This window comes from Apteryx rowi, unplaced genomic scaffold (genome assembly GCF_003343035.1).
Source record: "Apteryx rowi isolate R43461 unplaced genomic scaffold, aptRow1 scaffold_8, whole genome shotgun sequence".
In the NCBI taxonomy this organism is placed as follows: domain Eukaryota; kingdom Metazoa; phylum Chordata; class Aves; order Apterygiformes; family Apterygidae; genus Apteryx; species Apteryx rowi.
The window spans coordinates 1,353,286-1,377,353 of record NW_020451093.1 but is presented as its reverse complement, the minus strand read 5'-3'; the positions used below and the strand labels follow the sequence as shown (position 1 = coordinate 1,377,353).

Genomic DNA, 24,068 nt, shown 5'->3' with positions numbered 1-24,068 from the left:
TGCATTGTCAAAAAGTCATTCCATTTAATACAGATAAGTCATGGGTGGTTATAAATCTCAATTATCAGAATTCAATAATATATTTACAAACATCTCCTTACCACTGAACTAGGCTCGTGCATCTCTCAGCACCTAACTACGTACCAACAGACTGCCTCAAGCAGCGTGTCTCACAACCCTGCTTTATTTGGTCCACTAGGGAGATAGGAAGAGGGGTTTCAGGGCTACATGCTGCCCTGTCTCTTTTTGTATCTGCTGACAGGCAAAAGCCTGCTGCTGTGAGCTATCAGTGCCCTCTCTGGCAGGAATGGAAGAGGGTAGCACCCTCTTCTTTCTACCACGAACTTCCTCTGTGTACCAAAGTGGCAGTCCCACAGCTGACACCAATAGCTTTAGCAGAGTTTCTATGTGGAAAGAAAAAAAGGCAGGGAGGGGGGAGGTCAGACTTCAGAAAGCAACACACACTGCTCAAACAGACATTTCCCGTGCCCTCCAACCTTAGCTGCCTCCTCCCTGCTTTCGATCTCTGCCAGCAAGCCCACGCTGAAGCCTGCTGCTGAACCTATGCCCGTCAGAGAGAGCAGGATGAACTCAACAGACGCCCAGCTGGGACAGTGACACTCGCTGCCCCAGCAGCTGCTCCCCGGTCCACAAGGCCCAGGCTTCTCCTCTCCTGCCTCTGCCTGGAGTCAGGGCTGGGGGCTTTAGCTACGTGAGATAACTAGAACTGCATCTGCTCACTGATGCCTGTTAGCATAGGACAGTAATTAAGCACACGTTTAACTCTGACTTGCATTGGATTAGAGCCTTAGAATCACGCAGCTACTTAAGCATCAATTGAACCATAGCCTAGTGAATGGCTGAAAAATGGGGAGATCCCTGACTAAGCTATTTCTGGGACACTCCACATTTCTTCCAGCGCAGTGGGTGAATCTGGGTAATCCACAGCACCAGGCTCCTTCTTCTAACATGAAGCTAGAAGAAGGATGAAGGAACAGCTGTCCTTATCCTCTGAGGACATTTGGCTTGTCATGTTGATACTGTCAATTTTAAGTATCCTTATCTCCCCCCCCCCCCTTCTTCTCCTCCTTACTGCAGAAACCCCAGTCAACTCAGTGGAGAATCAGAAGTGGATGGGGAACAGCACACACCTGATTTTCTGAAAGAGATTAAGAATATGATTTACCTATTGAACAGCAATTTGACCTTAAATAAGAATATGCAGATTCAATTTAATAATCAGCTAGGAAAATTCATGCTGTCTGTACTTGAAATTAGATATATACAGCCACTAAAGAGTTGAGCAAATTGCTTCTTTCACATTTGTATGGGCGTATACCAGTGGTCAGCTCTGTAGGCATTTGCTAAGACTACTGTTCATTTTAGACAGTTCTTGCCATTTCAGCTCTGGAGAAATCTCACTTTTTGTACCTGTATGAAGTATTATGTAAATGTCAAAGACTTCTGGTTACCTGGCAACCTATAAATGAACTCTTTTGGAAAAGGAACCTGAAAGGAGGGACCTATTGAGTATCAGTGTTCTTTCTACACTGTAAATGAAACTATTTCACAAAAGATGTCGAATATAAATGGATCTCTCCACTCTGAGACTATTTTATAGTCAGAGGTATTAGCAAAATATAGAAATATAAATACATTTATATGAATAAAGATAGTAAATGTTTTTCCACCACCCTGCCCCAGGCTGTCACACTGCACTAATTTCAGAAAAGCTTCAGCTCTCTTTCAAAGGCTGGAAATGTTTAAGTAAACTTATCTAATTTAACAGTACTGGCTAAGAACAGTTAGAGGAGTAACCCTGAGAACTTGAAGCAAGCAGGGCCGTTGCAATTTGCTCCATTTCAAGCATCAACCCTGGCGTGCAAAGACATCATAGGAAACTGCCAGTCTGTCTTGACCTCCCATCAGAGATCCATCAGGACCTTGCTGCTCCCTTCTGTCCAGTTAACAGTATATTGAGAAAACACTTTTTTTTAATTGCTCTTGTAATTCTGAAGCATAACCTTGACTCTGGATGTGAGCTGGAGGATGTTACGGCTATTAGAGTAAGCAGGATGAAAACTTAATGGTGAAATGCCAAACAGACCTTTCTGAATTGGGTGGCGAGCACAGACATGAAGCCTGCTCTTTCGTATTGGCATTCCTTGCTAAGTATATGAGCGAGTTCAGACCGTCTTCTGCGCTGCAGAAGCAGCGGCACACATGTAAGCAGCTGAACATACCTAGCACACAGTCTGGGAATCTCCAGATTCTCTTCTAAGACAATAAGATAATCAGTAAGATTTTCTTTTTGTTGTTGCTCATTGCTCCTCCTGCCCCTTAAAAACTAAAGCAAGAATAAATAAATACAACAAGAAGCTTAAAAAAAAAAAAACACCCACAGAGTGAAGCATCACAGCTGATTCAGTTCTATGGCATACAGTCAAAGACTTGATTGTCTCTTGAAGTGCAAAGGCTTTTGAAGTACATGTAAATAAACTGATTTAAACCAGCCATGTTGCTCAGTTAACTGAGGATCAGATCCCAGGTAATGACTAGTGCTTATAAAGAAGAGAAGAGTCTTTAAAGAGATTGAATGTTTCCTTTCACAACTCCTATCAACAGCTATCCCTCACCCTCTCACCGAGGTGTCTGTTCTCTGCACTGTTCACTGAGGACTGCAGGAAGGAAGGTGTCAGACAGGACTTTGTACAGTTGCTTCCCATTGATACAAGTAATGAAGCAGAAATGATAAAAGCTAGAGACTGCTGAGCTTACTAGCACAATTCAACAATTCAGAGGAGGGTGGGATGCCCGAACTGTTCCTTAATGCTCAAATCCTCAGGGGAAGGACTGAAAGTAATTAGAAAATTTTTTATAAACGTTCCCTTTGAATTATAGGAATCACTAGGTATAAATGTAAGTAAATAGGCTAGAAGGGGAAAAAACAACCTTGCCTGGCTTAAGCTCACCTGTAACAATATTCTTCTGAACAATATTCTTCTTGGAATAATACCAAAGATGATTAAAAAAAAAAAATAAACCTTCATCCTGCTACTTCATTTTTACTATATGAACAACAAGAACAAAAAAGGCTTTGCAGCAGTGGAATCAAAATCCATTCTTCCTGTGGTTTGTTCTTTGAGGCTAGCTACAGACGTTTCCATGCTGGAAGATGTTGACAAGAAAGAGGACTATTGTAAGGTTTATTATCTGCATTATAACAATGGAAGTTCATCAATACAGATAGGAGAAAGATTTGCTGGAGCTGCTGTTTATTATACAGTACTTTCACCTCTGTCAGGGAAAGAGGACTACAGAATCTTGTGGGAGAGTAATTACAATAATGTCAGACTCTACTCATCCAAAACCCCCCCAAACCCAAAGTTGTTTTTCCACAGAAATGTCACATCCCACAAACATCATAATTATGCTTCATGATGAATAACAGCTGTGATGCTGAATTCATGAGATCAATACAGTACTGGCCTGGGCTCCATTACTGGTGAAAAGATGAGAAACAATCAGAGCACTCTTGAAGACTTGAAAGCTTAGCAGGAGACTTTGTCTGTAGAAAGAAAAAAGTACAACAGAGCACTAGGATTTTACAATCACTAGGGCTAGAGTGATGGAAATGTTTTACTTAACTATAGGGGAGGAAATAGTTCTTCTGCTGGATCTGACCAGCATATCCAGCTAAAACACAGCCCGTCATTCAGGACTAGGAAAACTATGCAGGAAAGGAAGGTAATCAGTTTGGAAATGGCTACAGATTACTGAAGTTAAAAGGCCATCAAACATCATTCAGCCTTAAGAATACACAGATGAATGTAAAAATCCTCAACCCTATATTAGTGAAGGTGGCATACCTAAACCCCAAAGACCTCTTATAACACTTGTGCAGCTGAAATGAAAAATAACACTCCAGTTAATTTTAGTAGAAGTCCATAGGTAGCCCATACAGTACATGAGTCATATGGAAACTGAAGAAAAAAAGGSGGGGGGGGGGGGGAATACTCTAATGCAACAAAGCACAAACAGATTAAACAATCATATTTCAAATGCCATCCGGTGCACTTCTTCACAGAATTCAATAAAAAAATTAACAGAATGAGGCTGAATGCCTAGAATATAGTACTCTGCACCATGCAGTGCAATAATTATGCACAATTAAAACCTACTGTGCAATTATTTTGTTACCATAAAAGCTCACTGACTCACACCAATTTAAAAAAAACTAAAACGACCTGTTACAGAATCACTTTCCATGATTAAATGCCAATTCACAATTTCATCTCTGTAGCCCCGATACATTTCTCAATTTGGTCCAATCTTTTCACAATTGTGGTGTTTAAAGCTCAAGTTCTGAAAAAAGGAACAAGAATTAGCATTAAAATAGCCTTGGGAACACTTCCATGTTTCATTTCTAGGAAATACACTTCTGGTTCCACTCTTGGAGGCTCATAATAGGTACTGAGTAATTAAGACAAGCAGGATGCCTTGTAAAAAAATCTTATAATACAGAAAAGCCGTGTTCACACTGTAGGACATTGACTAGCATGTATTTATTTATCTGCTGTGTTCACACTGTAGGACATTGAATAGTGCATATTCATTTATCTGTATGAAATCCACAGTGTTTAAGTGCATGCTTATGTTTGTTATTTGATGCCTGATGATCCATTCAAAAGGATAGCCTACACATTCACTTGGAGTAACTATACTACAGAGGTGAGCTGAATATGGTATCTTTTGGAATACATTATGGAGTTTCTAAAGAGTAAGAAATTCATCCACACTACAGAACTTGTTAATAGGCATTATACTGGGGGGTGGAAAGGGAGAAAACCCATGAAGACATAACAGGTACTGTAGCTTCTCTTAACAGATACCTCTCTTTATACATCACCTTGAGAACTAAGAAGCTATAATGTATGCACTTATATTTATGGATGCCCAACATTTCCCAGAATGGTCGTCTTTTATCCCTGCCTTTGAGGAAAGTGTTTTCCCATTGGCTTCAATAAGGTTTGAATTTCCTTCTTTGTACATTTTCATGCCTGAGGTCTAAGGGGGCCTAAGATTTGTATTTAATACTTTATATTTCAGATGCTTTAAATGTCCTCCTTTTTTTTATGTCTTCAAAACCTTTTCCTAACTAGCTTTTGTTGCTTTTGGACAAATAAGCCAAGGTCTCTTGCTCAGGAAATCATGAGCCACGTTTAACTGGAGTCATTAGGTTTCTTTCCCTTTGAGTCAACTTCTTCAGTCAAAATTTACAAAACGCTATCAGATTCAGTCACCTCAGGCCTGGTCTGCAAGACAACAAAATGTCCTGCAGAAAGGACAAGGAAGAGATTTTGAGTTTTAAAATTGAGTATGCATTTTTTTAAATTAAATTTCAAATTGGAGAGCATCAACAGAAAAAAGATAAACTGTTTGTTGTTATAAAAATGCTTGCTTTGGGACACTGAGTTCTACCTAGGCAGTCAGTCAGAGAATATGAATAAACAAGCAGGAGCAACTGTGCAGACTAGAGATCTATGATCCATTTGTCTGTGTACTTCTTTGAACCTAGAGTTGGATGGATTACTAGCAAAGTAGCGTGCTGCAGCACACCTACCCCAAGGAATGCCTTTCTTTTTATATCCCTGTACAGAAGCTTAATTTAGTCAGGTGCTATTGACTAACCCAGATTCAGACTCTGGCATTTTCGGACAGGGGCAGCCTCAGTTGCTGGAATATCTACCTGCAGCTTTCAGTTCGAGTCCTGAAAGCTTTCAAGCGCAGGGCCAGACTCATGGCTAAACTTTTAAACAAGTCAAGCAAAGATACGCTACCAATGCTACAATAATAGGTTCTGGAAAATACCCTGAAGGTGGATTCTTAGACTTCTCAAAGAAAGCACATACTTGCAAACTCCCCTATGTAATGAAACTAAGCCAAGCCATACACCACAGGACTTAAGGAAGCAATATAGTCCCTAGTCTGTAAAAGCACACATATTAAGCAAACTAGTAATTTTTATGTTTTGCCAGTTAAGTCTGCTTGTTTACATGGTTATGCTGATTGTCAAAATGATCACAGCACATCAGTTGTATGGGATGGTATTACACTAAAGTCAGTGGTAAAATGAATTTAGTAGGCATTTATGTCGGCCACATTATAATGTTCAGATGAAATAAAGACACTGTCAAAGGAAATCTGTAGGGACCACATAAGTAGATCAAAATGAAGCAGCATCAGTATGAGCTTATGCTAATAAGATAATGATTTCAAGGCAATATTTTGGCAGGTCCTTGAGAACCACTTCACATCATTAAGGCAGCAGGTGAAATACATTGTCCGTAAGAATCTGTGGATATGCAGATGTGACTACATGGTCATAGAACAAGGTTACAGAAGGACATAATACCTTATTAGGAAAAATATACTAACAAACCAGGTATCTCTTACCCAGCTTCTTAACTCCAAATTGTACTATAAACCACTTTGTATCTATACATACAAGTCTGTAACAGGAGTCTCAAAAATTTACCTGACCCTCCAGGAATATGAGGCTCAAACATTCTCAGGTGCTGAAGCTCTATCTCCACAGATCAGGCTGACTCCAAGTATTAATATCTTCTGAGCATGCTGCCAAACTCAACTCCAGAAATTAGACTTAGCGGTAAATCAAGACTAGAATCCTGAAATACTACATTGTACTGCATGAAGGCAAAATATACTTATCACTCAAGTCATAATGAAGACTGCTCAACTGAGTCAGTTATGGAAGAAAGCTATTTTACATCTCCCACATAGCTACTTTGCCTAAACTTATAAATAATATAAACACCTAATTTAACTTCCAGGCTTCTGCTGTCATACTAAAAACAAMAAAAAAATCCACCTCTGGCTTTACATACAGCATACGGCTCTGCATTCAGAAGTAATTTTCTCTTCATTTACTTATTCAAAGCAGAACCTAATATACAATGATTATCAACTCCCAGAAGCTTCTCCATCCATGGTTCCGTAAAGTTTCTGATCTGTGARGCTTAATGAAGCTAGAGCACAGGATCTTGTTCCTTCCTAAACTTTCTTGAGTGCCTGTATGAGGCACAGCTTGCTTGCTGATATCTGCATGTTGCTTGCCATCTCTAAGAAAAAACAGCCAGGACATGAAACTGGGGCCAAGACAGAAGGACACATTTATGTAAGTTTAGTGAAAAAGCCTTCTGAACTAATTGCTTGAAGCRATTAGAAAAGATGATAGAGTCTGAAAGCTAAGGGTTTTTTCCCTTGTTTCTTGACAAAGATGGTATTYGTTGGTGCTGCTTACACTAACATCACAATAGTCAACAAGAATATTGAGTTGTTAGTACTTCTGTCTCRATGAGTTCATGATAAACTCGATGATATAGGCACAAACAGGTGCTAGAAATCACAACGGCTGTAAGGAATACCTACACAAGTATTGCGTCTGTGGTCTTACTTTGTYGTAGTAATTTTATTTAATTTCTATTATGCCATGCAGAATTGCAAATTCTATGCATTTAAACCCTTTAACATCAATTTATATGACAAGTGACCAAAGAAATAATTATTTCATTATTGCACCTTATGTACCTGGATCTGTTTCCTAAAAACAATTTGAATGACATACTTCAGTGTGTTCCTAGCTACCTATAAGTACACGGAGAAATAGTGAGCTGGATACCAAGTTTTGCATCAGCCACCAGTTTAAGACTTCTTGTATTTGTCTTGTAATTGTCTGAATATTTTAATAGTTGTGCATAATACAATATTCCTATTTAGATAAATCAACCAATACAGTGTATATTTGATAATATGATCTCTGGTTGGTAATTAAACATCTGAAGAGTGAATCATCATCCTAATTCTTATTTTGCTAGAAGGTGCCTTCATCTTTCTTTCGCTTGGGACAAATGATCATTGAATTGAGTGAATAAAGCAAGAGTCTAAATATCAGATCAGCCTCCTAGGCCCAGAAAATCCTATACTGCTCTGTTCGAGGAAGGAGGAAATTTACAGGCCATTGACTACAGCCAAGGGGGACAATCAGTTCTATACCTTTGTCTCAAGAAACTGCAGGCAAAGAAATTTGGCTAAACCTGTATTTAAACAACTACCAGGAAATGACCATCAGTAACAGCCATGAACAAACAAGCACGTTAATTTGGAATAAATAACCATTCCAGTATAGTAACTGATTCTTAAATGGAGGTTCTGCAGATAAAAGAGTTAAAATAGTAGCAAATGCCTACTTACTTTACAAAAGGATCAAGACCAATGACTTAAGAACAAGCCCCTGCAGGAAAACTGACATAATATTAATACAGGTGAAATGTAGTCTGCCCTTCTGTTCTCCTGGCATSTTTTGTTAATAACAAGCACATATGCCATAAAACTGCTAAAAAYAAGAAGCTGTATACTTTAGTAAMTAAATTATTRCAATAATGTCATTGTTGTTTATATGAGTATCATTGACAAAACAAATTTTTTAGAAATAAACATTAAAAGATACCACTTCAAATACAGTGCAGAGAAGTGCCATAATTAAGACATACAGATATTCAAAGATAAAAATTAAAACGTTGTGTTACTTTTGGTGGGTGGACAAAGAAACARAACTGAATGTAAAGAATGAATTCATACAAACCACATTGCCTCATGCAATCAGCAAGGAGAAAGACAGAATAATCTGTTGCTGCTACTCTCTCATTTTCACTGTAACAGCGAGCCCCATGTACATTTCCCCTTTCCAGTCAGATAAATTTTGATTTGCTAAGAAAAAAAGTCTACAGAAACRTTGAGAAATCATTCTTACAGAAAATAGACATAAAGGCAATATTAGAGACAGTTACTTACTCACTGCAGGGCTTAATTGAGGATTATCCCTTGAAATCAGATTTTTAATTGATGTAAAATATTACAGCTCCATTCAAATAAATGGGGCTGTGTCTTTTTGTGCTAGTTGATGATCCAGTCTGTAACATTCTTGGAAGAAGTGGGATTTTGTTCACCTGAACAGAGACTCAGTGGGATGCCTCTGAGCTCAGAGTTGTAAGTCATTCTTCACAGCAAGTAGAGTTTCGTGACATACCTGCTGAGATGTTTCAACTATCCTGAATTCTCCAGAAGTCCATTGTCTGCAAAAGAAAGTAAAAAAMCCCTCCAATACAGCAGCAAATTAAAAAAAAGTGGGGGAGGGATGGGACACCCTATTTTTAAAGCCCATAAAGTGCAGAGAAATCTTAGCTCAGTGGGGAGGTATGTGGGCAAGGGGTATTTTTTGAAATGTATATTCAGGGAGCCACAATTTACATACAAGTAATTATCTGTTCTTTAAAAGACACTTCAGATTTCAACTTTTAGAGGTTAGACTATCTCCAGGGCTTGTGTTTGTGTATACAAACCTGGGGGAAGAAAAATGCAGCGAGTTTGTACGACTATCGTGTGATTAAAGGGGAGAAGGTAGTACTGTGTCTACCTTGTGCATTCAGAACATCAATATAAAAGGTCTGGTTCTTGGTCTGTGCCCAGCACAGAAGGAATAATATGGCATTGTTAAGATTATAGAGTTTCCTTAGAGTACTTTTTGCGCCGAGTTTACACACAGCAACCTTTAAACTGAACCTATTATCCCTTACTGAAAAAAAAACCCCTAGGCAAAAAGGAACAATATCCTTTAAAAACAGAATAGCAAGCTCCCAAATACTATTACGTGAAAACAAGAAGCTTTATTAGGAGCTTTCTTGAAGATACACTTCCTCAAGACTCACATACACTTTTAGATTTTAAGTCTGATATGTCAAGAAAAATATTCAAAGCTAGTATCCCCAACTTCTCTATACTTGTGACTGTATATTACTGCTAGGATGCCTCCGTTGCTGGTTTTGTGCACAATTAGACACTGAACAATCTTTTCTCAAACCTATGAGGAAAAAAAGGAGAAAAAATTTATAAAAGGAGGCATAAAACGCAGATATTTTAGAAGACGTATGCAAAGGGCGGAGGTAGATCAGCAGGTATATTGGCACTCCAGTACTAGCAAACAGACATATCATTAAAAACATTAATTAGTTGTTTTTGAGGAATTACTCTGCAGAGAGCCAAAGCAACATTAGTATTATTTTATGGTAGAATCCATGCATTGCCAAGGCAAATAAGTATTTTTTCTTTAAATAACAAAACATTTCTACCATTTAAGTTTTTAGGTGTTTTGCAGCTTTTCTTTGCATCCATGAGAATGTAGACTGACTTAGAAGGTGACCATTGCCTTGGAAAAACACTTCGAGGGGAATCTCCTTCTTTCCTCCTATTCTAGGAACAGATTATTCAGGATCATATTTTCCTACAATTGAAAGCCACTGTGGTTGACATACCCCTGTATGAATATAGGAATCTATCCAACTTCATTTTTAAGCACTTGTTGCTTACAAGAATGAGCCAATTGCAATTAAATAGGACTGGCTATATAAGTCAAGACTCATTTTCATTCACTGGTGGCTGATCATATGCAAATTCTCTATGGGAAAGACAGTGACAAAAGAAGCTGTGACAGATGGAGACATATCAGCTTTTATCCAACAGTGAATAGGTGTGGTAGAAGTGAGTGCCGGCACTTTTGTTAAAATGTGTTTTTTTAACAAAACACATTTGTTTAATTACTAATACACTTAAGAGAATGCTTTTAAATATTTATACTATGAACTAATGATGTCCCCTCAATTAGTGGGATAAGTTTTCTGTACACTCCATTGGGAGTAGGGAAATGCATAAAAAGGCAAGAAAGACTTGGGGAAAGCTGTTCATGAGACAAAACTCCATGTATCAGTGGTTCCTTCCATAAAACTTTCTCCTCCTCTTTCATTCCTCCCAGATCATAGCATGCCCCATAGCCAGAAACCTGTCTCATGGGACTCACCACAGCTGTTGCTGCAATAATTCAATATCGCCTGCAACACCACGAATTCTAACACCCCACAAAAAGCCCCAAAAGCCATCTGCACATAACCTGAAGTCTTTCCCCTTCCCCAAAGTGGGTATTTAAAAAAAAGGGGGGGGAGGGACACTACTGGCAGATGAGCTTCTGGGCATGCTTTCTGATTGGAACTCCGTTAGAGAGCCAAAATGCTCCTTTATATGTTTATGAAGCTTCCTTTGCATTGTGTGAACACACATACTTGCAGTGTAATCATGGGTTTTTCATCATAATCAACAGCATGATTCTAGTAATTAAATCAAAGAAGCCTAGTAAATGACAAAGCACTGGAAGGTTCCCCACAAAGAATAGCCAATTTAGGTAATTAAGGAATCTTTATGGTATGAACATCTTCATGTCACAGCAATTTGTAGCACAGTGGATAACTACCAAAAGTCCCCCAAAGCCTGCAATCCTCACAAACTAGAACTGGCTTTTCTTTTACCTACGCTCGTAGTAGGGGGTTTGGGTGGAGAAGAAAGAAAGAAGAGTTCACTTTGAGGTAAACAATGATGGTTTCTTGGAAACCTTAACCTTTGTCAAGTTTTTCTAATCAATATAAATGGTATATTCTTAGGTTGCAGATGTAAATTGAAACCAAGCAGAATGTCTTCAACGTACTTACTTTCTCCAAACATCAGTACGATGCTTGAAAAGGGAGTTTAAATCATCTTTCTCAGAAGCTTTAAGCCTCACCTAAGAACAAGTGACACTGAGCTTCTGGCAAGAGGCAGTTACATGTATGAAAAGTGTCTCCTAAAAATAAGGGGATATAGAATATATCGACACATCACCTAAATATGTACCGGAGAGTCAAAAGCAGTCTAGATAGCCTGTACTAGCTTTTGAGCACATCTGGGTTTGTATTCAGTCTGTTACCTTTAAAAATATTCTCATCATATACAGAAAAGTACTGGGTGCCAAGGTATCATGGAAAAAAGTTTTAGTCTCATGGAATACAAATCCCAGACTTGAAACAGTGTATAAGAAAAAGCTTTCCATCTCAGTCATTTAGCCCAGTAGCTCCCACATGCTCTAGACTAGTGGACAATGGCAAACCATTGGCAAACTCCCACCATTCCTTACAGACCTCCGCACATCTTCATCAAAACTTCAGTTGAGAAGACTTTTTAATGTGGTTCTGTGACCAGTTGCCCTGGCCATTTAGGCAGCCAACTGTCCACTCAGCACAATTCATGAACTGCTGATATAGCCTAAAAGTGTTAAATTTTAGGTAGTTAACAGTTTATGTTTTGGGGAGAGAATGAACAAACAATGGAAGAGGAACTCTAAGTATTTATATCTGCATGACTTAAAATGGAGGGATCAAAACCATTAACTAGGCCTCCAGAAAGTAGAACAGACACATTGGTGTCAAGTTCCCTTTGCAAGCATACAGAATTTTTTAGAATAAACTTACTTCAGATCTTTAATCCAAGTTCCACAATTCCTATAGTTTGCCAGGCAACAATAAGAGATGAACTATGTCTTAATTAGCTAAAAAAGGTCTCCCCAAAAGTATATAATGAAATACACTACAGTCTTGACTAAGAATTTTTTGCTATATTAAATATCTTTAAAGGTTCTTCCCCAAATGCAGACAGCACAAAAACCTTCCCATATTGCAAAAATGGTACCTATGATACTTAAGCCTCTTTGGTGGCAAGTGTAAATTGTTGCATAAAAGTGACAATTTCAGTGGAATCTTATAAACCCTTCTTAGAGTAGAAATGTTACCCAAGGCAGCCAAGAAAGCAAGTTTCTCACCTAAATTTATTAGCCTATTGTTAAAAACACTCCCTCCCCAAAAAGAAAAGAAAAGAAAACACTCCCCCAACCCACACAAGCCTACTGTTCTCAATTTCATAGTTCTTCCTAGCCATGAAACATACACAAGACAGTGCAGTTCTGGTAAAAGCAACTTCCATAAAATACTTACTTTGATTACATCAGGCTTTTTCATTATATGTTTTCATTCTAGACATTAGGACATGGCAATGACAGGTAAACCTATGGCTCTTCCAAGTGGATTTTAGAAGGTGAAGTGGCTCATACTGGAACCCTCCTTGCATGATGCAGTTCCAAGCCTTCAACCAAATTACCATTTGTTTTATACACTCCTGCTTTTCCACGTTATGATTGACATTTGGCTTGAAGTTTTCATGCCTGTGCTTACAATTTTTCTAACAAACCCTTGTCTAAAACTTTAGATTAATGGATTGCTACCTGCAGCGTCAGGAATATCACTGTCACATTTTGCATGTTTTAGATATGTCACAGCAGGTATCCTTGTTTTGATGTCAAAACCTGCTTCTTACTACTCAGTGCAGCAACACTGATTATCAGAATCGTGAAAACAATTCTACCAGTACACAGAGTTCAGCTGTAGGTAATTCAAAAAATTCAGAAGGGCTTGTGGAAGCAAAATACTTTTCTAGTTTTTCTATTAAGTATTTAGGTGAATGCTTACGATCCCCAAGAGATTTTCAAAAAAAAATTAAAAACACAAAGTTTAGCTGGACAAAAGAAGGTCGGTACCTGGATTAATTCTAAGAATCAAAGATGATGAATAGATGAGTTAAGGTCTTTTCACTGCTTATGTAATTTCTTAAGCAAAAGTTTGGGAATGCAATAAGTAGATGGACACTACAGTAGCTCCCCCTGCTGACAAAACATAACATTTCTCTTGCATACTTCATATTTTGTATATTAGCAAGTAAAGTCATCTGCAGTGAGGAAATGGTTTAAAAACTTACTTTTTACCAATTACTTTAATGAGAAGACCAGTATGAGACCAAATTATATGCATTTCACATTCTAGCTGACTTGAGGTAAAATAAGACATCCTTAGACTTGCTTTTAAGGGCAGAAGGAGGGCGTTAACCAGGCAAATTCTTTTTACCCACTGTGCTACCCTCCCAAGGTAGCCTGCCCTTAGTGACCACTACATTTGTCTTAAGCAATGATATAAAAATATATTAAATATTAAGCCCAACCAAATACTTATTCCTGTTATGAAAACAACATTTGTAATCTTTATTGTTTTACTTACATATAATAAATATGATACAGAACAAAAACATCACGCCCATTGATCGTATTACACAAGCTGTTCATCAGAATACATTACATTTTTTCCCATTAGCCCTTTTATAGGGTTTTGGTATTGAATATAAAGAGAATTTAAATTTTTCATCTATCAACACAAGAACAATCTTCCCACTTTCATCTTTATACATGTTTCAAATAATCGCACATATACTGATTTTGTTAAAAATATATAAGCAGTGTTTGATATCTGCAATCTATGCCTATATTTTCTATTCTTTAGATCTCTATTCATATTGTCAATTTCAAAATAATCGATAGCTTAAATCTGATTTTAATTAAAAATACTTATTCTATACTTTTCATTTAACTGAATCCCTTCAGAAAACGAAGTGACAGGACAAAGAAACTCCATGCAGAAAACAAGGTTTACTATTAAAAACAAGTTTAGAAGCTCTGGTCTTTACTTCACCAGTATAAACCTGGAATAACAGAGACACCAATTTGGTATGAAGAAGAAAGGAAGGAACCAGAAGCCACAGTTTCCAAAGAGATACACATCTTCATTTCAGAGTTACTACTGCCATCCTCCTGTTTTCTTGGTTTAAATCATTGTGTCAAGTCATGATTGTTTGTTTTTCTCTGCATTAATATATTTGTCATTAAGTGGAAATCAGATAAAAATGCTGCATTTTTAAAATCAAAGACAGATCAATATTTAAAACACTCTGAAATGAGGAATTTAAGTACAAATGCAATACGCATCAGCGACTCAGGTTCTGGTCTCACTAAGAAAAATAGTTAACAGATTATGTCTAAGACATCTCATAGAAGATGTATACCTGGAACTTGCTGGGCTCTTAAAACATCTGAATTATCAGAAAACTCTAAGCAGTTCATGCAAACAAAGATGATCTTCAGTTTTGTCTTAATTATTAAAATAAAATCTTAAGAGTAGCTTCTGCTTTACAGATGTTATGCAGAACTCATTTCAAATTACAGAGCTGAAATTTAGTATAAAGTGTTAATGCCACAAAGACCATTAAAACAGTTAACTGTAGTTTTGTGCATCTTTTAGTGCACACAAAGATTTAAAAGTTTAACAAAACAATCAGTATAAACATCCAAATAAAGATGTTTCAAAAACAGTTTTGTTTTACTAATACTCATCCCAAAGAGGACTTGAGGAACAAATTTAAGAACCATTACAACATAGATTCATTTAGCTGTGCAGTGCTAATGTCCATACCACATACTCCACACACTTCTCTAATTCACTCAGATAATGTCAACCGAACCAGTGGCTAAGCTTTCAATACAGCTTTGTGTAAGTGTTCTCTCATGATTTTCAATTAACAGGAAGAGCATTTATTTGCAACTGGATTGTATGGACTTTAAGAYTTCACAAATAAAGCCAAGAATATAAACAAAAAACTACTTAGCATGTACACTATTTCTCCAAATAAAATTTTCCTGTAATATTTTTACACAGAGCTTGATTCAGCTTCAGTATGAAAYGATGACATTTAAAATATCTACATTCTGTACTAAATCAAAATTAAATACACAGAGATCAATCCAATATACAATTATTGCCAAGTTAAAAGCAAGCATTTCCTATATATAATTGTGCTATAAAAATGACCCCTATGATTTTACAGCTGATCTCATAATGCTATCCAGTAAGATTCTTCCTTTCCAATTAAGAACTAACTTTTTTTTTATCCTTGTCCCATAGGAGGGGGATACTGTCCGTCTGGCCCCTGCTGTTCCCATAGCTAAAGGAAAAAGAAGGAGGTTCTAAAAATATWTTATTAATTACTCATTTTGGTAGAGGATGTAGTTTAACTGACATGCAAAGGGTCAAATTTGGATAGAGAGAGGCAGCACCTATAGAAACAGAGACAAGGAAGAAGAAATTTGGTGGCTGGCAACATCAGTAATACATTGAAGGGTATCTACCGACAACACAGTACTTTGCATATTATAAAGTTAGATCTATGCTAAATGGCTACTGCCCCTCAGGTTGATAAAAAGTGCTTTTATAAACCATGGAACAACTTCAGGAATATACATCAAGAACGATATAAACATCCCTGCACTCTGATTTCTGAGGCCATTCCAATATCCAGTTGTATTTCTTCAGTAGAAGATGCACAAGATTTGTGCACGTTCCCAGACAAAAACACTCCGAAGTTCATTAAAAAATGAGAACTGTAAGCAACTTTAGGAGCTAAGATGCAGTAACAGTTAAAGAACACAGCACTTACAGAACRAAGCAGCTGCTTTCTACAGAATTTTATTTTAAGAGAAAAGCCTTACGTGCTTTTAAGAAGTAGGAAATGACAAAGCTAGATTAAGTTCTGGATCCTGCAGACCACATCATGGTAGGCGTTCCAGAAAAAGTCTGGTCATCTACTAACACTAAATGTCATGATGCAATACTTTAACTGAGGGTAGTGTGAGAACAGGTCTAAACACGGCAATGAGGACCATCACACTTGTAATTTTTAAACACAGTGTTGCCACAGACTTTTTTTTTTTTTTTTAAGCCAGATTTATAACAACAACTCAAAGAATCAGGACAGTCAAAATATAATCACGGTAGCTTTAAATAGAGAGGAAATGCTCTGCTGCATTCTTGGCTAAATGAAAGTAAATGGAAATGTCAAATAATTGTGAAGCGGAAGTTGATCCTCAAGGCTGTAATCACATGCATCATTGTCACTACTGATAAATAAATTCCCCTGGAAGTATTACAACCAASTGAAGTCATTAACATCTCTCATCCTGCTGATTTTGAAGGAGTTATGTAGCAAGACAAATTCGCCGTCTAAATAACTAAGCTGCACGTTGGCTATGGGAAATACCTTTTATGACCAGTTACAGCTTAACATGTTTTACTGCACTAAAATCCTTAAGTTTATATAACTGAAGTCTTAAAGCAAACTACTCCAAAGATATACTGCAGATGGAAATACTGTAAAGGCATAGAGATCAACCTGACTGCAGAGTTTCATTTCAATAATTTTATTAATGCTGTCTATTACTCTGGTGGGCTTTGGATCAAATCCCAGTCTAGCCAACAAAGTAACTTTACTGGAAAARCAAACAAAAATCCCCAAAGTTAACAGACTTCATAAAAATTTAATGATATAAATGAATATATTTATGTTAGTAGATTTATATTGGCACTCTACCCCAGAATCAGATTATGTTTTACTACAGCATTGTCTGACCATGAAAGTTAATATCATGACATATGAGTGCAGCTTTGAAACCTGCAGTGCAATTATGAATTTATATGGTGCATGGTACGATAAAGTAGGAAAAAAAATGCACAAATTGCAACATCAATTGTGAAGAGGTTTGTCTGAAAAGTAATGAAGTATTGGGCAAAGCGTATTTTATTGTCACCTTTAAATGCTCTATCACCCTCATCATGATTCACCRAATAAATTAAAGGAAATTCAACAGGTAAGTCATGTGATGCAAAATGTTTGAGTGAAAGTTAAAAATGGTTTTAACTTGATTTTAAGATCACAAATTAGTTACCAACTCATACATCGCATAGTATCATCCATATTCCCTGAGAAATCATGCCATGAGATAACTGTATAAAACAGAAAATAGCATTAATGCAATCCTGGATTAAAAAGAAAAAAGAAAAAAAAATCATGCAGAAACTATTTAAGAATCATCAACATTTAAATGCAGTTTTAGCTATTAAGTTGCAGACACTACATATGTTATGACATACAGTTGTAACAGAAACAGTAACTAATTAAAAACKTCTAACAAATAAAGAAAATGGATTAGAAGTACCATCCTGTATTTAGCCATATCACTCGACACTGCGATATTAATATTAGTTCATGTTTCTTGATTTTTGAGTATGCTATTTCTTACCACTTTATTAACACATACACACACAAATATTCTGCCTTGCTGAGGCGCATTGCCATGTGAAATTGGAAACTGTGTCCGTGAACTCACTCAATATCTAAGCTTTAGCTCATTTTTCCTCTCCTCATAGCCATAAGTTCAATAACTTAATTTCCCCAAAGATAAGAAGATCTTTTTAGTAGGGAGTAGGAATGATAACGTTGAAGATGAAGACAGATGGAACCAAGAATTAAAGAAATCATTTTACCACGTTATTTAAAAGCAATCAGAATAGTAAATAGCAGTATGTTGCCACCCTGGGCATAACAAAGGAGACAGTGGCAATTGCAACAGCACACACCAAGAAAAGTAATTCACAGGCTCTTCTGTTGTCGCTAGTACGTTACATGGAGATATGCAATGCATATAGCAGCATACTGTGTCAAGTATCACTCGCAGCACCACGATTTGCCATTTGAAGAATACCCCTGCTGAACACCCGACTTCAGCAAAGTACTTCAGCACGTGCAACACGGCGAGCTCACCGGGCTGTGCCTCGGCCTCCCAGGTTCTAAGTTTAAGCGTGCACGTGAGGCCAGATCAGATACGCACGACACCCTCCGCTCCCGACGCCGACTTCCAAGGGCGGAAGGGCAGCATGCAAGAGCCATGCAGCGCACACTGGACAACACACAGACTGCGCCCTCCGGGTCTGCAGGGGCATGCAGGGGCCCCAGATTTTACAAGTAGGTTCTTGAGTACTGGATATTACATGTATTTAAGTCCTTTGCTGAACCAGTATTAAGTCTACAGCAGCCCCTAGTAGGGAACACATTTTTGCCATGACCAAAACCTAGCAGAAAGAAGCTAGAAAAACCAAAATCCTTGTTTTCCTTAAATCTGGATTGCAGAATACAGTACATTGAACTATGTGAGATGCATCAGTACCCTGAAAGCTAAGGTTTGCTACATGGCATTTGGCAAATTACTATCATTTCCTCCATATATAAAAAACAAACAGCTCCAAAACCTGGGGGAGGGAGAAAAAAAAAAAACTGCCCAAACACAGGGGAAAAAAAAATACTGGGTTGTCTTACAGAATTGCAGGAATTAGTTAAACTGTTGGACGGAGCAACACATGTAGCATTCGTTCTCTTATTTTGTAGGCATGGGAAATCACTGCTCTTTAAGCGTCTAATGACATTCAAAGAAAAGCCTGTGTTGTTATTATTATTATTTTTTTTAAGTGTATGCACTTCCTACAAGAAATAAGTCAGAATCAAGACATTCCCAAAAYGAAACAAGAGCAATGACAGTTTAGGCTAGCACACAGGGGTAATGAAAGCTTTCACAAGAGAGCTCCTTCACATTCCAGTTGTGACTTTGGGGGGGGGGGGGGGAGATCACCACTATATCAGCGGTACCTGAGAATCAAAGCTAAATCTCTTGTGCATTTATCAAGCACCCATTAGAGAGCTACACAAATTACATTTCAAATAAGACAATATATTTATAAAATATTATTGTACTAAAAATCACAAGATTTTATAGAAAAATCTCATCACATTCTATTAAATGCAGGAACAATGTTACATGTCATAACTTCAGTAATTAAAATTATAACACATATTTCTCGTAACCACAGGGGCGCCACTGTTTAAAAATCCATGGCCTTTCGGGAATGATAATTTGATTTGGTTTTTATTCTTTAAAGCACTGTAATTTAATGCAAAAAGACTGCTAAAAGTCATTTACTGCCATTAAATATCTTAGAGATTTCAACATTTTTTATCAAAAAGAAAAACAAAATACAGTGGGCAGACCCTAACTTTGAGTTTAACTGAACTCTGAGATGATTCAACATTCTTGGAGTCTGAGACAGAAGAATATTCTCTAATATTTTGTTTCTAAAACTCTCTACCTAATGCAATAATGCCACTAAACAAAAGTTATAGAGAGGATACTATGATGATCTTTAACTTTGTAACATGGACATAAGGGCAACTGCCCTTATATGTTATAGCTCCAATTCTATCGATCAGTATGGCCAATTTCAAAAAACAGTATGGTGACATTCCCCTAAAAATACTGCAATTGCCTGCCTGAAAGCAAACTGAAAGCACTGACAGGCTTAGTTTGCAGATGCCACAAACCCTTACTGCCTGGTTGCCATAAAGGAACAGGTTAAAATTTGCTTACTTAAAGCCTGGTATTGTATATTCAGGATAGAATCACAGAATCACAGAATCGCTGAGGTTGGAAGGGACCTCTGGAGATCATCTAGTCCAACCCCCCTGGCTCAAGCAGGGTCACCTAGAGCACATTGCACAGGATTGCATCCAGGCGCGTTTTGAATATCTCCAGAGAAGGAGACTCCACAACCTCTCTGGGCAACCTGTTCCAGTGCTCTGTCACCCTCAGGATAGATCTGATTCAAACATGTAAAAGAAAACAGACATTAACATTTGCCAGTATACCTTAATAGCACTTCTAAACAAAATAGAAACAAAAAAAAAAAGGGCAAAGTTAACATCCTCCAATTTGTCATAATTTAGAAAAAAAGATAATACTAGAAACTCCTCCTACCAAAAAACCCTGAAAATTCCACCAGGGTCAATATAAAATTTGTTCTACATACCACCATTTAAACTCCTCTACTTGTAGGTTCAGGGAATTAAAATCTGAAATTTTTCAAGATGTCCAGGTAACTTTAATGAGACTACGATCTTTGGGGTTTAAGATTTTTTTAATCCCTATTTCAGGTGTTCAAAGAGAGATTTACTATCTCACCTTAAAGCCTCCTATTCATCTCAGATAACAACTGAAATTTGTAATGTAATAAAATATTAAAAACTGTGGAAAAAATTTCATGAAGATGCAGTATTTCTCTCTAACCAGAATCATCCCCAGGTTCATTTTTCCAGTATTTTTCCTTCTCTATGTACAGAATTTTACATTAAATTCTAACTATGGCTTAATCAAAATCCTTCTAAACATACAGGTAAGTATGTTGCTTTCCTGCATTCCCTCCAGACTAGTAGTTTTATCACCAAACATACGGTTGTTCTTATTAAGATCATAACTGAGGGTCAAAACTTGAAAACACATTTGCAATATGTTACTTTTTTATATCTATGTGGAAAGATAGCAGAAGTCCTCTACATTATTACTAGTCTTGTTATGTGGAAGATAATGCTGTTAGCTGAATACCCAACTTACATTACTATAAAAAATTCAAATTAATCCAAATCCAAAATTAACTTTTTGTTATTGTTGTTTTTTTTGTTTAAGAAGTGTCTTATAGGCTGGAAGTTGGAAAATGGCATTGATTAACAACAAATATTCTTGAATATAATTATTCATAGCTTTTCAGACTCAGATAGGACAGAAATACTGCAGTGGAAGAAAGATAAAGGTTATAAGGACAAGAATAAGTTTTAGAATAAATTTATTAATACAATTGAAAAAAAAAAACAAAAAAACAATGCAAATATCTTTACCTTTCATATTGTTTAGCAGATTATTGTAGGCTAATCCACTAACTGAAAACTTTAGCAATTAATTTGATCTCTTTCTTAAGTTGGCAGCTATGCACATGAAAGTTTTCATTTTTTAACCTAGTTTTCCATGTTAGATAATTTGGACTAATGATGGGTTACTTTTAAACAGACTGATTATGTAAGCGTTGATTTTGAGAACCTACACCAGATGTACTGTAATTAGAAACACTTTACCAGTCGCTAAAATTTTAAACATTCCAGATTGTTAGGTAACAAAAGATTTTTAAACATGGGCACCCATTGCAATTACAAGGCTTCTCAAAATGGAGTAAGACCATATATGTAGTGTTCCAGAACCGTACAAAGATCCTGCCTCCACAATTACAGGAATGCACTTAATAAATTATTTTTCTATTTTCTTCTATTAATATGCAAATAGAGTTTATACAACATAAAAAAATTAATTTGTACCTACTACAGGTAACGTATCTATTTAGCTTTTCATCTGAAAGCCTGTAAGAAATGATGACCTGCAAACGTATTTACATAACTCATTTGAAAGTATTTTTTAAAAATAATATTGTCCAGCATTTAACAAAATTGTGAGTTAAAAAAAAAAAAAAAAAAGAAAATCACCTAACAGCATTCATTTTTTGATTTTGTCAAGTAACTTCATCAGCTCAGTGTTATAAGGCAGGTTGGTTGCTCAGATGGACTAAGACTCCCTATGGCGATACGCATGTAGTAAAGTTGTTCATTTATAAAACCAGATGAAAGCAGAAAGAGGAAAAGTTTAGAGTTTCAAAAGAACTGAAACTTCTTATTTTTACTACAAATTCAAAATAGGCACTGAAACATGATTCCTTAGGGACTTTCCAGGAGATTGTCTCTTCGCTGGGCATCATTCCATTTTTAAACTAAGAGGGAAAAAAAAAAAAAAAGAATTACTGGTGCTACAAAATTAAAGGCTATAAAAAGGGTATATTACTATTTATTTGTTCCCATCTTATTAATAAATGTAAAGGAAATCGCTTATGTGYCAAAGTTTAAAAACATATCATAATTACTGTTTGGTTAGGATATTTTTAACTTCCTTATTAGATTTAGGCAGCATTGAAAAATAAAAATCCACTTCTGATCAGGTAAGCCTTAAAAATTCTGCATAAATTATTTGAAAACTAAAGTCCCTAAGTACAGGGCTGAAGGGGACCTGAACTAAGTCCATCTCCAGGCTCCAAGACAGTATCAACAAACGATCTGTAACATTCCTGTTAGAGGTCTGTGTAACCTTCTCTTAGATTTTGCAGACTCTCTAAGTATTCTGCTCTAGTTTCCTTGTCCTTATCATGGGAAATATTTTCCCTAATACCTAATAGAATTTAAACACCTTAATTCTTGGTCTGTCAACCACAAACATGAAGACTCCTTCTTGATAAATCATGTTTTCAAGACCTATAGTGATGGAGTCTATTGATCACCTCTAAACTTCCTTAAATGGCCYACATTCCATGAACAGCAGTACCTCGAACTGAAACCTCAACAGCATTCAACAGAGTGAAAGGATTACTTCAACATGTCCTGCAGACTCATCACGCATCCCAAGAAGTTGTTTGCCTCTTCTGCAACAGCCTGGCATTACTGACTCACCTCCAGTTTCTGAACTATAATCTCTGTTGTAATGCACTGCACTGAAGGCAAACCTTCCCCCCTTTCCCATTAGCAATATTATTTGGAAAAAAAAAAAAAAAGTAAAATTTATTCAAAGTCACAGTACTRGGAAGAAAAATCAAGTTTATTGCAAAAAGTTTATTGCATTTCCATGGAACCTTTGGAAGGTACAGGGGCTCTCTCTTTAGATCACATAAAGAGAAATCTCCCTACCCCTCCCCTCACCCCACAAAAAAACAAAACCACCCTCCTGCCACCCAAACTGCATGATTATTTAAACCTTAAGGTAAAGGCATACTTTACATTTTAAAACCATCAACTCAACAAAAAGGGAAGAACTGTATAAAGGTAAGAATAATGCTTTGTATGAGGTAATAATTTAAATAATTTTGAAAACACTCTTCAAAACTATATCCATCCATTCAGAACAAGATGTATGTAACAAATACCATCATAAAAACTACTGCTCACCTTTCATCATATTGTTTGAAGTTTGTTTTGTTAAGCATACCTTTTGCCTATGAGCAACTTTCTCCATCTTGAGAAACATTATGCATAGGAATGAGACTTTCACACTGCTCGCTTTCTTCTGGCATTCTTAAAAGAAACAGTTTTTTTTAAAAACACGCAGCAATAATAAATTAGTTGTTATGAAGTACATAAGTATTAAGGATACTAGTTGTTTGAACTGTAGCCATTAAAAAAACAAAACCAAACAAACAAAAAACACCACTTAACTTCATAAAGGATACTCAAGTTTACAATTTCCACTGCATGGTCTGAGTACAGCAACTATCATTTAAGTATTGAGGGGGAAAAAAAAAAGTGACAGCCACTGGGGAATTTCTTTTAAGAAATGAACAAACTTCAAATCTTTGCATTTTTTGAGCATTCTATGGGTTCAAAAATGGATTGACAACTACTATTATTAAGAAGTTAGTCACAGAGGTCATCCTTATACAAAATTAGATGGAAAT

General features: G+C 36.7%; 1 protein-coding gene across 2 annotated transcripts in view; it reads right to left on the bottom strand.

The window, feature by feature from the left end:
* Positions 1-20,307: 20,307 nt before the first annotated feature.
* Positions 20,308-24,068, bottom strand: part of SLC35F5 (solute carrier family 35 member F5) — a 28,828-nt gene continuing 25,067 nt past the window's right edge. For both annotated transcript variants that reach the window (XM_026089066.1, XM_026089067.1), the window contains 2 exons: positions 23,603-23,688; positions 20,308-22,340 (listed from right to left, as the gene is read on the bottom strand). In XM_026089066.1, the coding sequence (XP_025944851.1) occupies positions 23,610-23,688 (79 nt within the window). In that variant the 3' untranslated portion in view covers positions 20,308-22,340; positions 23,603-23,609. The remainder of the gene's footprint in view (positions 22,341-23,602; positions 23,689-24,068) is intronic.